Raw genomic sequence first — 12,434 nt, forward strand, 5'->3', positions numbered from 1 at the left:
ATAGGTTAATTGCAGCATTTAGAATGAGTATATATATAAGGCTGACCATTGATCTGGGGGAGCTGGATGGTTACACAAGAACAGGCCAAGGGTACTTCTGCAAGTCAGAGGCAGTGCCATAAGGGATTAACGAGCCTTAGAGAAAAATACCATTGAGGTGGTGAGGTAGAGTGAGTTAGAGTCTAGTGTAGACATAAGGAGGGAGAATAAGTTGGTATATAAGGGACCGTGGTTCCAGTCCTCTCTGCAACTAACTTGTGGCCCTGGGCAACTTGGAGACCTTAACTTCTTTGGGCTTTTGTTTCCTCAGTTCTGTAATGAGGACTTGTCCTAAATAATTGAGGTTCAGACTGCTTCACAGAGCCACTTTAGACTGCCGCAGATAGTGAGAGGAGAATCAGATGGCTAGGTCTTATGCCTTCCTCGTTTGTTTCAAAAACAGTAACTTTCCTTACTTGTGCACAAGATTTCATTTTGAGGAAGGATTCTCTTGTTTAAAATTTAGAAAATTGTTGTTTTAGTTAATCTCCAAAGTCTCATCGAGCTCTGAGATTCTATGCTGTATATATAATTTTATGCTAATCATATGTCTGTATTAAAACAATTTTTTAAATAATACAGGAAAGAGTAACTATCTAGCCCCACTCAAGAAAAAACAAACTACCCAGCAGTCCTTATTGACCTCCTCTCATTTTAATAAAGCTACCTTCTTCAGTCATCTGCATTGAAGACGATTTTTTTTTAATGGTTTTTTGTTTTGTTTTGTTTTTTATTTTTGGCTGCATTGGGTCTTTGTTGCTGCGTGCCGGCTTTTCTCTGGTTGTAGCGAGCAGGGGATACTCTTGGTTGCAGTGCGTGGGCTTCTCATTGCGGTGGCTTCTCTTGTTGCGGAGCACAGGCTCTAGGCGCACGGGCTCAGTAGTTGTGGCTCGTGGGCTCTAGAGCGCAGGCCCAGTTGTTGTGGCGCACGGGCTTAGTTGCTCTGCAGCATGTGGGATCTTCCCGGACCAGGGCTCGAACCCATGTCCCCTGCATTAGCATGTGGATTCTTAACCACTGCACCACCAGGGAAGCCCTGAAGACAATTTTTAATGTATAATTTCACTATTTTGATGGCTAGTATTACAATAATACTATTTTTCCTTCGAAAGAGATAAAATTTTGGCTGTTAAATATTTTAAATAGGCTTTTGTTTAGGGTGGCATGGATTCTAACACAGATCCTATGTGAAAATGCATTCTGTGTTTGAAAAATAAAAGAAAGTGTTAGGTAAATGTATTCTTGGAAAACAAGGTACAGAGAACCACTGATATATCATATATGTAGGGAAACCACATGCTGTTGTTCAGTTGCATTTAAAAAATGTGTAGTGCTGATTTTTTAATGAGTATTAGAGATTTGAGAATTGAATAATTTCAAATGATGTAGATAGAAAATTAGTGAAGCAAAATTTATTCTTTTTGTTTGAAACAGACTTACAAAGAACATTTAGAAGGGCAGAAACATAAAAAAAAAGAAGCTGCATTGAAAGCCTCACAGAATACCAGCAGCAGCAACAACTCCACTCGTGGGACTCAAAATCAGCTACGTTGTGAGCTCTGCGATGTGTCTTGTACAGGAGCAGATGCGTATGCTGCCCACATTCGTGGTGCTAAGCATCAGAAAGTAGGTGTTTTTTTCCCACACACCCTTATGTCTTACTCTGTTTTCTTCTCCTTTTTCAGTGGGGGGTTTAAAGTAAAGGTGGCTTCAAAATTTGAAAACTTTGAGTGCATTATACACCTTGCTTACATGTATATAAAGGTGACATCAAATACTCTGCTTAAGGAAGGAAAGACTGGAGACCTTTCTTCTTTAAATTTAACTAGATCGTTTTTTTCCACCAACTGGAAATTGAGTCATGTGATTGTTTTCTGCCTTTTGTCATGCTTACAACTAGGTTGGTAAGCATGTGGCCAAGTCATTTCCTTACCTGGTGGTAGATGGAATATGTATCCATATCTGCTTCACGGAGATTATTTTGAAAGTAATAAGTTTTTATCTAAAAATGTATAACAAAAAATACAAAAAAGAAAAAATATAGTTAAGATTTTCATTTTATAGTGTCTTTTAGACAAACTTTTTAAAAAACTTTTATATTCTCTGAGTTTCCTGACAAATAAATATGCTTTTATTTTGTAGGTGGTTAAATTACACACAAAACTTGGCAAACCCATTCCTTCAACAGAACCAAACGTTGTTAGCCAAGCTACTTCTTCAACAGCCGTGTCTGCTTCAAAACCAACTGCCTCTCCTTCAAGCATTGCAGCAAGCAATTGTACTGTGAATACTTCATCAATTGCAACTTCTTCAGTGAAAGGTCTTACAACTACAGGAAACTCGTCTCTTAATAGCACAGCCAACGCTAAAGTATCAGCAGTGCCTGCAAATATGGCTGCCAAGAAAACATCTACACCCAAAATAAACTTTGTTGGCAAGTACTGAAGATTCTCTGTGTTCCTTCTAACTCTGTTAAAGTGATGTTTCTCTTCCATTCCAGGACTAACCCTTCTACTTTTGCTGTTGTATCAGTCTTCTCCTTTCCTGGGACCTTATTCAATCATATATCTGTATTTTTTTCTTGAAATTTTTTCAGTTCCCTTTTCTTCAGCCAGCAGGTATACCTGTGTCTTTCATAATCTTAAAAAAATATATGTATATATTTTCCCATTTCTCAGGCTGCTAACCTAATTCTTATTTTCTCTACTTACTATCCAGTCCTCAGTCTCTTACAGTGTTTCGACTCTGTGCTTTTCTGAAACTGCTTTCAGGAGTCACCAAAGACCTACTTGCCTGATTGATTGAGTGGCCAGTTTTCTGTTTCATGCTTTTGACCTCTCTAACATTTGACACAGTTGACTGCTATACCTTAAAGCTTAAGATATGTCTCTGTCTCTATTCCATGTCCACTCACCTCTTCCTCGGGTATCTTTATTGGTTCTCCTGCCTTCATGTTCATTAACTGGTGGTGTTCCTAAGATTCTGATTTTGGCCCTCATCTCACTTACCTAGTATTCATGAGTGGTCTCATCTATTCCACTGTGTATGCAGTGAGTTTAAACTCAGTTGGGCCAATTCAAAACCCCCACCTGAGTTCTAGAGCCATATTTTAGGTATTTACTGGTCACTATCTGTATGGTTCTGTTGATGCCTACTAGTGTCTCATTCTAACTTTTTATCTCATCACAAGAGTACCATGAAATAATCTCATAAACTGCTGCTTTTTCACATGGAGAACTTCACTGACATCATTTCTTCTTATTTATTGCCTCTTCCAGTCGTTTATCTAGTCCTTTTGTTTCTGTCACTACAGTATTTCTCCAAAAAGTGTTGTTTCCTCTTCAGAGCCACTGCCTTGGTTTTTTGGGTTTTTTTGTGGTATGCGGGCCTCTCACTGTTGTGGCCTCTCCCGTTGCGGAGCACAGGCTCAGCGGCCATGGCTCACGGGCCCAGCCGCTCCGCGGCATGTGGGATCTTCCCGGACCGGGGCACAAACCCGCGTCCCCTGCATTGGCAGGCGGACTCTCAACCACTGCGCCACCAGGGAAGCCCCATAGTCTTTTTAACGCCATGTTTTTGTGCTTTTCTTGTACATACCACTGTTTCTCTTTAGACATCATTCTCTTTTTTTCTGCCTGACAGTTCATACTCATTGCTCTTCTTTCAAAGCCCAGCTCAAGTGTCACACCCTTGGTAAAGCCATTCTTAACTGGGTCAGTTTAAAGGGTTGTGGCTCCTTTCCTTTACATTCCCACAATACTGTTAATACTTATAACAGCACTTGCCACATTGTACTCTAATGACTTATATATTCCCTTAAATTGTTGGCACCTCAAAGACAGCCACACTGTCTTATTCTTATTATATTACTAGAACTTAGGACAGTGCCCCATCCCATCCCATAAGAGCCATGGTGGGGACAGAGAGCACCACTGGATATTGGGACGTAGAGAAGGGGAAAGAAAATTCAGACATGTATTTAATTAATAAGATAAAAAAGCCAAGTGGTTTACGTGGCTTTTCAAACTTCTGACCTGCTCTGTGTCAGGCAGGAGTTTGACAATTGGTAGAAAAGATCAGAACTTTATCTGAAGTTCTTGTTGTATCAAGCCGTACATTATACAAAAAGAAAATTTAAATCACTATAATTCTTTTATGCTCTTCTAGGTGGTAATAAGCTGCAATCAACAGGAAATAAAACAGAAGACTTAAAAGGAACCGAATGTGCTAAAAGCACTCCTGTCACTGCTGTACAGATCCCGGAAGTAAAGCCAGACACAGTGTCAGAACCAGTCACACCTGCGTCCCTTGCTGCTTTGCAGAGTGATGTGCAGCCGGTGGGCCATGATTATGTGGAGGAGGTATTGATTTGAGAATACTACTGCTGTGAGATCAGATAAAGGGAAGACGTGTGTCTTTGTTACAAGCATGCTTTACATGTATAATTATATTGAATTATATTTTAGGTTTAGATTATTTAAAAAGGAATATCAAAGGCATCTTCGTTGAAGGTTTTTTTTTTAAGCTTGCCTAAGTGACATCACAATTTTTTTGTTAACTTCTCTCTTTCCCTGCTGACAGCCATCACTGTGGTGTGAAGTAACTTTCCATCTATTTGGCAGGCATTCTTTTAATATAACCCTTCTACTGTTCTTCTGAACAGAAAAAGTAATAAAAATTGTGAGCAGCAGAAATGACAAAGACAGCAAATATTTCCTTCCGAACAGTCAGTTTCATGTGTAAAATTAAGGTTGCTGATTTAACAGATACTGTTTATTTGATTTCCCAAGCTGATTAGAAAACTATTCCTGTTTTACAGACTAAGTAACTCAATAAATGGAGGATGAGGGAACGTCAGAGGGGCTTGATAAATATTTGCTGTTAGCAGAAAGACTAACATACAGTGGTGTAGCCCTACTCTTTACTTTTGCTGTATTGTAGAACAATTGTAGAGAACAAGTTCTCTGAGCTTCAGTGTCTACATCTATAAAATTTGGTTATCTCCTAGCAAAGTTACGAAGCTTAGATGAAGTAAAGTACCTAGCACAGTGCCTAGCCTACAGTAGATTTTTAGCAAGTATTTATTTGTTCCTTCATCCTTTTCCGCATCAAGAAAAATTACATATTGAGTTCTTTGTTTACAGGGTGGAAAATTGGGCTATGCAGTTTGAAAGTAGTTCATATACAATTTTAATTTAAAGTTATACCTCTTGGGAATTCCCTGGTGGTCCAGTGATGGAGGCTTCATGCTTCCACTGCTGGAGGCATGGGTTTGATCCCTGGTTGGGGAACTAAGATTCCACAATGCCGTGCATAGCGCAGCCAAAAAAAAAGGACATTTAAAGGTTAATAAAGTTCTTTAAAAATAAATTAACTAATTAAAGTTATAGCTCTTAAAAGAGTAAGACGTGGTTGTCTAAAAAAAAAAAAAATGTACAGCCAGAACACCTTAATTGCCAGTGATGTTGGGTAAAATAATCTTAAACTTCAGAGAATTGAGTTCAGAACCAATTTTTAAAACTTGCACCGTTTGAACTTAGAATTCACTGTAGACTTTTTAATAACATTCTAGCCTACTTGTCTTCCTAACTGGTTGTGCAGTTAGAAAAAAATTGATACTGGTTTTCTATAAAGTTACATGTATAAAGTCTTGGGCTTTATAGAAATAAATGTGAATAATGCCTTTCATCATCTTTATCTCCATTTCCAAGAACAGTACCTGGCCAGTAGCAAGTATTGAGTAAATATTTATTATAGAATTTAAGGTATCTAATTGCATTTAAATCTAAATGTTTATATATAGACACAAGTATTAAAAGTTAATTACAAGAGCCAAATACATGCTAACACGTCTTGCATGCTACAGTTAAAAATTCTAACCTTTAGTTCATTTCTGTAGATTATCCTTTTTAAAAAGTATAGACATAGCCCTGTTTTCTTCTCACTTCAAATTCTAAAAGTTATTTACAACCCATGAGGGTTTATAATTGAAAACTTCAACTGTAACATTCCTGTTGTGATTCTTGAATTTTTTTTTTTTCCACATCAAGGTACGAAATGATGAAGGAAAAGTAATTCGATTCCATTGCAAATTGTGCGAGTGCAGCTTTAATGATCCCAATGCTAAGGAGATGCACTTAAAAGGGCGAAGACACAGACTTCAATATAAAGTGAGTAAAATTTCAGCTGTTTTCCCTTTTTATATGTCTTGGAACATTCTAGATTCAAAAACAAGGCCTCTAAATATAACTAAGTCTATGAACTCCCACTCCAGAACTGGCATGTAATGTCTCACATAGAGTCAGATGTTTAGTCTTTATTGACTAGTTTGTTATACTTAGGAAAAAATGATATCATATTTCATTACTTGTAGTGGCAAAATAAAGCTATAACATTATTTGGATCAAGTAATCATGTAAAGACAATTGCATCACAGGAAGTGTTTGAAAGAAGTGTCAGGTCTCCATTCTTTTCCTTTATCTTGGCAGAATCCCCACTAAAATGAATTATGAGATGAGGAATTCTTTATTGAAAACACTTCAAGTGATAAGTTAAATCTAAATAGTGTATTCAAAGTTTTTAATTAGGTTGGACTAATGCACTAGATTCATGTTTTCTAAACACAGAAGTGAAAGTTAAAATAATAGTCTGTTAAAGGGCAATACATTTATATGAAAAGAAACTTTTTGACCCCACACTCAGGTATCTAGAATCATTTACTTACAAACAAAGGAAAATTAGTATCTATCAGTCTTCTAAGGATTTCTTTTATTGGTTAGCACTAAGTTATGTACGTTTTACATACTAAATGTGTAACTTTAAACTTTAACAACTAAGAATTTTGGGAGTGGGAAGGAAAGAAGAATGTTTATGAATGTATTCTGAATTTTTCCTCTGATTCAACTTATTTTACTGCATTTACTCTTAAAATAGGAAATTTGCAAATAAAAGCCCCTACGATGAAAGAATATGTGGGATTGTATAATTTAAAGATACGTGTAGTAGGTTGTTGGAGGGGTTGCTGGTTTTTCAAATATCTTGTCTGTATTAACAGAAAAAAGTAAATCCAGATCTGCAAGTAGAAGTAAAACCCAGTATTCGAGCAAGAAAGATTCAAGAAGAGAAAATGAGGAAGCAAATGCAGAAAGAGGAGTATTGGCGAAGAAGAGAAGAAGAGGAACGCTGGAGAATGGAAATGAGGTTAGTATCTTTAATAGCACGATAAGTCGTTTAGCCTTTCTAAAAAACGTAGCTATTCTGAGTATGTGACATCCATTCAGAGCAATCCAGATTTATTTAATATACTTTTTTTAGATTTATTTATTATTTTATTTATTTATTTATTTTTGGCTTTGTCAGGTCTTAGTTGTGGCACACGGGATCTTCATTGAGGCGTGCAGGATCTTCGTTGTGGCACGCGGGATCTTCGTTGTGGCGCACAGGCTTCTCTCTAGTTGTGGCATGTGGGTTTTCTCTTCTCTAGTTGTGACACACAGGCTCCAGGGCACACGGGCTCTGTAGTTGTGGCACGCAGGTTCCAGAGCATGTGTGGGCTCTGTAGTTTGCGGCACGCAGGCTCTCTAGTTGAGGCACGCGAGCTCAGTAGTTGAGGCGCGTGAGCTCAGTAGTTGTGGTGTGCAGGCTTAATTGCCCCGCAGCATGTGGGATCTTAGTTCCCTGACCAAGGATCGAACCTGCGTACCCTGCATTGTAAGGTGGATTCTTTACTACTGGACCACCAGGGATGTCCCTATTTAATATACTTTTAGTTTTCACTTCTCAGGAAGATCTTAGGTCTAGGAGAGAAATGCATTAAAACTAAGTTATTGGCTATTCTAATATTTAACTGTGTCCTTGGTATTAGGAATTAAGTTGGAAATGGTATCTTATATATATTTAAATACATAAATAGTTTAATACTATAAATAAGTGCCTCAGTTTAAAACAAGCAAAATAGAACATTTGGTTACATGATGAAAATATCCAGAATATCAGATTTAGTAGCTTCTAGACATTAATAATGTGTGGGTTTTGGGGTGTTTTTGTTTTTGTATCTCAGGAAACATCTATTATAAAAACTTCAGAGGCTCCAGGGAAGGAGAAATGAGAAACATGTTCAAGAGATATGTAAATGTTTCGTTTTACTGATGTAATTGGCATATCTTTAAATGGTAACAATTAACTGGTTTTTATTATATTCGCAGAGTTGTGCAGTCATTACCACAATCAATTTTAGAACATTTTCATGACCTGCAAGAGAAACCACAAACCCATTAGCAGTCAATCCTTATTCCCCCCCACAACTCCTCCCTCTACCCCCTAGGCAACCACTAATAAACTTTGTCTCAATAGATTCACCTATTCTGGAGATTTCATATAAATGGAATCACAAAATATGTTGTCTTTTGTGTCTGGCTACTTTCACTTAGCATAACGTTTTCAAGGTTCATGCATGTTATAGCATATATCAGCACTTCTTTTTTATAGGTGAATAATATTCCATTATGTGTATGTATCATATTTTGTTTATTCATCAGTTGATGGACATTTGTGTCATCTCCACTTTTGGGCTATCATGAATACTACTGCTATGAGGATTTGTGTACAAGTTTTAAAATATAATTAAGATAAATATAAACAAGTGTAATATATGTGTATTTTATAACCTACTTTTTTCATTTACATACCAACTCTTTTAAAAAGTAAGCTAGAATTATTTTATCTTATTTTCCATGGCTACATAGTATTCTCTTGTGCAGATGTAAAATTTTCCTTATAACCAATTACATATTGTTAGATATTTAGGTTTTTTACAGTATTTCCCTATTACAATTATTACATTGACCATCCTTGAGGCTATATTATTGCATAAATCATGATTAGTTGCTAATAATAAAGTCTCAGAAATGAAAATGTTTGACTGGCAGATACCCATACGTTTTGCCTGTACTGGATAGTTTAACTGGTTCTCAAACTTTTTGGTCTCAGGACCTTTTATACTCAATAATTACAAAACTCCAAAGAGCTTTTGTGTATATGGGTTATAGCTGTCAACATTTACTGTATTAGAAATGAAAACTGAGAAGTTTAAATATTTATGAATTAATTTTTAAATGACTTTATGTTTGTTAAAATGTAGTTAAATATTGATAATTATAGTATTAGATCAACCATATTTATTAATGTGGATAAATATAATATGCTAACTATAAAATAACTATATTTCTCCCCCAGAATAATGAGAATGACATTGTTTTATATTTTTTCAAATCTCTTTAATGTCTAGCTTAAGGTAGCCTGATTTTTCTATCTACTTCTCTGCTCAACAGGTTGTGATAACACATTTTGCCTCTGGATAACTCCAGTGTACACTCATAAGAGAATGAGAATGGAGAAGGCAAATGTCTTGTTATTATTATGAAAGTAATTTTGATGTCATGGATCCCCCTGAAGGTGTCTCAGGAACCACCTAGGGTCCCTGGACCACACTTTGAGAACTGCTTCTATAACTTATTAAAATCTCTGCCAATGAGAGAGTGAAACATGAAAGACAGTTTTGTTTCAACTTTAATTGTTTGTATTGCAGGCAAATTAAATTTTTATTTCATGCTTAACCACTTACATTTCTTCTGTGGTGAATTGCCTGTTTATTTGTTTAACTTACCTGTTGTTGATTTGTACAGATACTTCTTATAGCTATTAACACATTATTAACATGTTACCTTTAAATAATCTTTGTTGTTATGTATGTATCGATTTTTATTTAGGTATCTAAATCTATTTTTCTTATTCTTTATGAAGTTTCTGCCTTTGTAATGCACTGGAAATTTTTCTCTATACCTAGATTACACAGTTACTTCCTCTTTTATTGTTATATCAAATATTTATTAAGCACTTACAGTTTGCCAGGAAGTAGCACGTAGTGTGTTAGACACCAAGTATGAATTGGTAAACAATGGATAAAGGTCCCTGCCCTTATTTAACATAAACAGCTTTAGTAATAACAAAGTATTCAGTACTGGAATGAACATGGTTTTCCAGAGCCTTCAAGCTCAAGACCTAAATAACATAGAAGTATGGTTCTTCCTGTCCTTAGTGGGATGACCTAAAAAGCACTGCTTATTCCCCACTGAAGAAATTGGTGGTTTCTACAGTGCTACTTGAGAAACATACTTCTTTCTTATGTTTTGTGTTAAACAAATTTGTCTGGTAAAAAGTTAGTTGTTACAAAACTTTGCTATAAAGACAGGACTACCTTGGGAGTTACTGGTATCCTAGTTTGAAGCTGAAAGCAAAGATAGAACTGAGAAGGAGAGAGTGACATGGTAAAAAAGAAATTAGATTCTGAAAATGTTGACTATTAAAACAGAGGCTACACACTAGCTGCCCACAGTCCAAGTTCAGTCCGTGGGTGTTTCATTTGGTACACATGGTATTTTTTGGATACCAACATGAACCAACACTTACCATGTATTACCATCTGTATTCCCTTATGGCAATAATTAATAGCTGTGCTGTGGCTCAGAGCATGTGCTTTCTTCTTTACCATAGTTCCTGTCACCCTTAACATGTCCCCAAAAGTGAAACACGGTGTGAGTTGCCATTTATCTCAGTTGTTTTTCCTCATTGTAGAGAAGTGTCTTTGTCTCTCTGCCTGTATCAGTTGAGGAAATTAAAGGTAGTCTTCAGAAGTTCTCTCTTAGAAAAATTAGGAGAGAGCACATTTCTTTGGAGACATGAAGAAAATTTCTGAATGTATGCTTTGAGTCTTTCACTCACACACATTGTTGGTCTGGTCACATTAGGTAGGCATTTAAGTTTACAGTCTCCTGTAAAGAGGGAGAGGTTAGAAGGAACTCTGAGGTTTCTGGTGCTTGTTCTTTCAACCCTGTCTTCAGGCTGTGAAATTTTGTTTTGCTTTTATCTTTGTTTACTTATTCTCTTTTCACTGGGATTCACTTCCATTTACTGCTAAAGCAAATAAAGGTAATCAGATACTGTAGGAGAAAAGAGATGTAAGCTAGACTGATTTGGGCTATTTTTTAAATTGCTTTTTATATCATTATTGATTTAAATTCTTGGGTTGTATTTTTCTTATAGACTTACAGTATCATTCTCTATGTTTCAGACGTTATGAAGAGGACATGTACTGGAGAAGAATGGAGGAAGAACAGCATCATTGGGATGATCGCCGCCGAATGCCTGACGGAGGCTATCCTCATGGTCCCCCAGGCCCACTAGGCCTCCTGGGAGTCCGACCAGGCATGCCTCCTCAGCCACAAGGGCCTGCAGTGAGTGTCCACTTTGTTTACATAGGGGGTGAAAGTGTAAGACTGGCTCAGCATTGGAAGATAACAGTTTGGGGAGCTAATTTTTAGACCTAATAATATCCAAGTCCCAATATAAGTTTTTCATCTGATTTAGAATTTTCCCTCCTTTTATTACAGGTTCTCAACTTGTGTCCTTATTTATGAGGACTTCATAGAATTTCCATGCATCTTTCTTACTTTCACTATGAGTTAAGGGAGCAGAGCTTCTTTTGCCAACTCTTCTTTCACATAAGAGATTTTCTTGCCTTTGTTCTTTAGATTGTCAAGAACAACTAATTTTGAAGGCAGTTGCTTTGCTTTCAGAATTATTCTTATCTTCCCATTACCAGTGGTTTAGAGTCTTTTTTCCTTTTTCAAATTATGAAAAATAACCTACCACTACTTCTAAATTAAGTGCAGGACAAGGGGTAAGTAAATGGTCCAAGATGAGCACACAGTGGATGTATTAGGAGAACTGTAGGCAAGAGCTGCATCTTGAGAGTTTGTGTTCTGTGGAAGCTAGATAAAAGAAGACATACTGGGCTTCCTTGGTGGCGCAGTGGTTGAGAGTCCGCCTGCCGATGCAGGGGACATGGGTTCGTGCCCCGGTCCAGGAAGATCCCACATGCCGCGGAGCGGCTGGGCCCATGAGCCACGGCCGCTGAGCCTGCGTGTCCGGAGCCTGTGCTCCGCAATGGGAGAGGCCACAACAGTGAGAGGCCCACGTACTGCAAAAAAAAAAGAAGACATACCTGGGTTATGAGGAATATTTCATATAAGTTCAGACTGCAGAAAACAAGATGTTTTTATTCTTTGTTCTGTTTTATAGAGGGCACTTAGAAGGAAACAGCAACAAATTCCTGCTCTTAAACTATTCTTTCTCATTTGTCTTTCCATAGAATAAGTATTTGTGAAACTTGTTTTATTAAAAGCAAAACATTTCAGAATCGCTGGTTGTTAAAGTTGAGTAGAAAGTATTTTTATAACCTTAGATGGTGTGTATTATAATTTTACTTGTTTTGAGGCAAAGCATGCATATATACATAGATGCATACTCATTCTTGATAGTGTAACTTTCCATAGTTT

At 36.9% G+C, this 12,434-nt stretch overlaps 1 protein-coding gene across 1 annotated transcript in view; it reads left to right on the forward strand.

Moving 5' to 3' along the window:
• Positions 1-12,434, forward strand: part of ZFR (zinc finger RNA binding protein) — a 73,944-nt gene that overhangs the window by 29,044 nt on the left and 32,466 nt on the right. Inside the window, exons 7-12 of the mRNA XM_060009630.1 lie at positions 1,474-1,665; positions 2,182-2,473; positions 4,207-4,400; positions 6,090-6,209; positions 7,094-7,239; positions 11,168-11,330. Coding sequence (XP_059865613.1) covers positions 1,474-1,665; positions 2,182-2,473; positions 4,207-4,400; positions 6,090-6,209; positions 7,094-7,239; positions 11,168-11,330 — 1,107 coding nt within the window. The remainder of the gene's footprint in view (positions 1-1,473; positions 1,666-2,181; positions 2,474-4,206; positions 4,401-6,089; positions 6,210-7,093; positions 7,240-11,167; positions 11,331-12,434) is intronic.

This window comes from Delphinus delphis, chromosome 3, assembly GCF_949987515.2.
Source record: "Delphinus delphis chromosome 3, mDelDel1.2, whole genome shotgun sequence".
Lineage (NCBI taxonomy): Eukaryota > Metazoa > Chordata > Mammalia > Artiodactyla > Delphinidae > Delphinus > Delphinus delphis.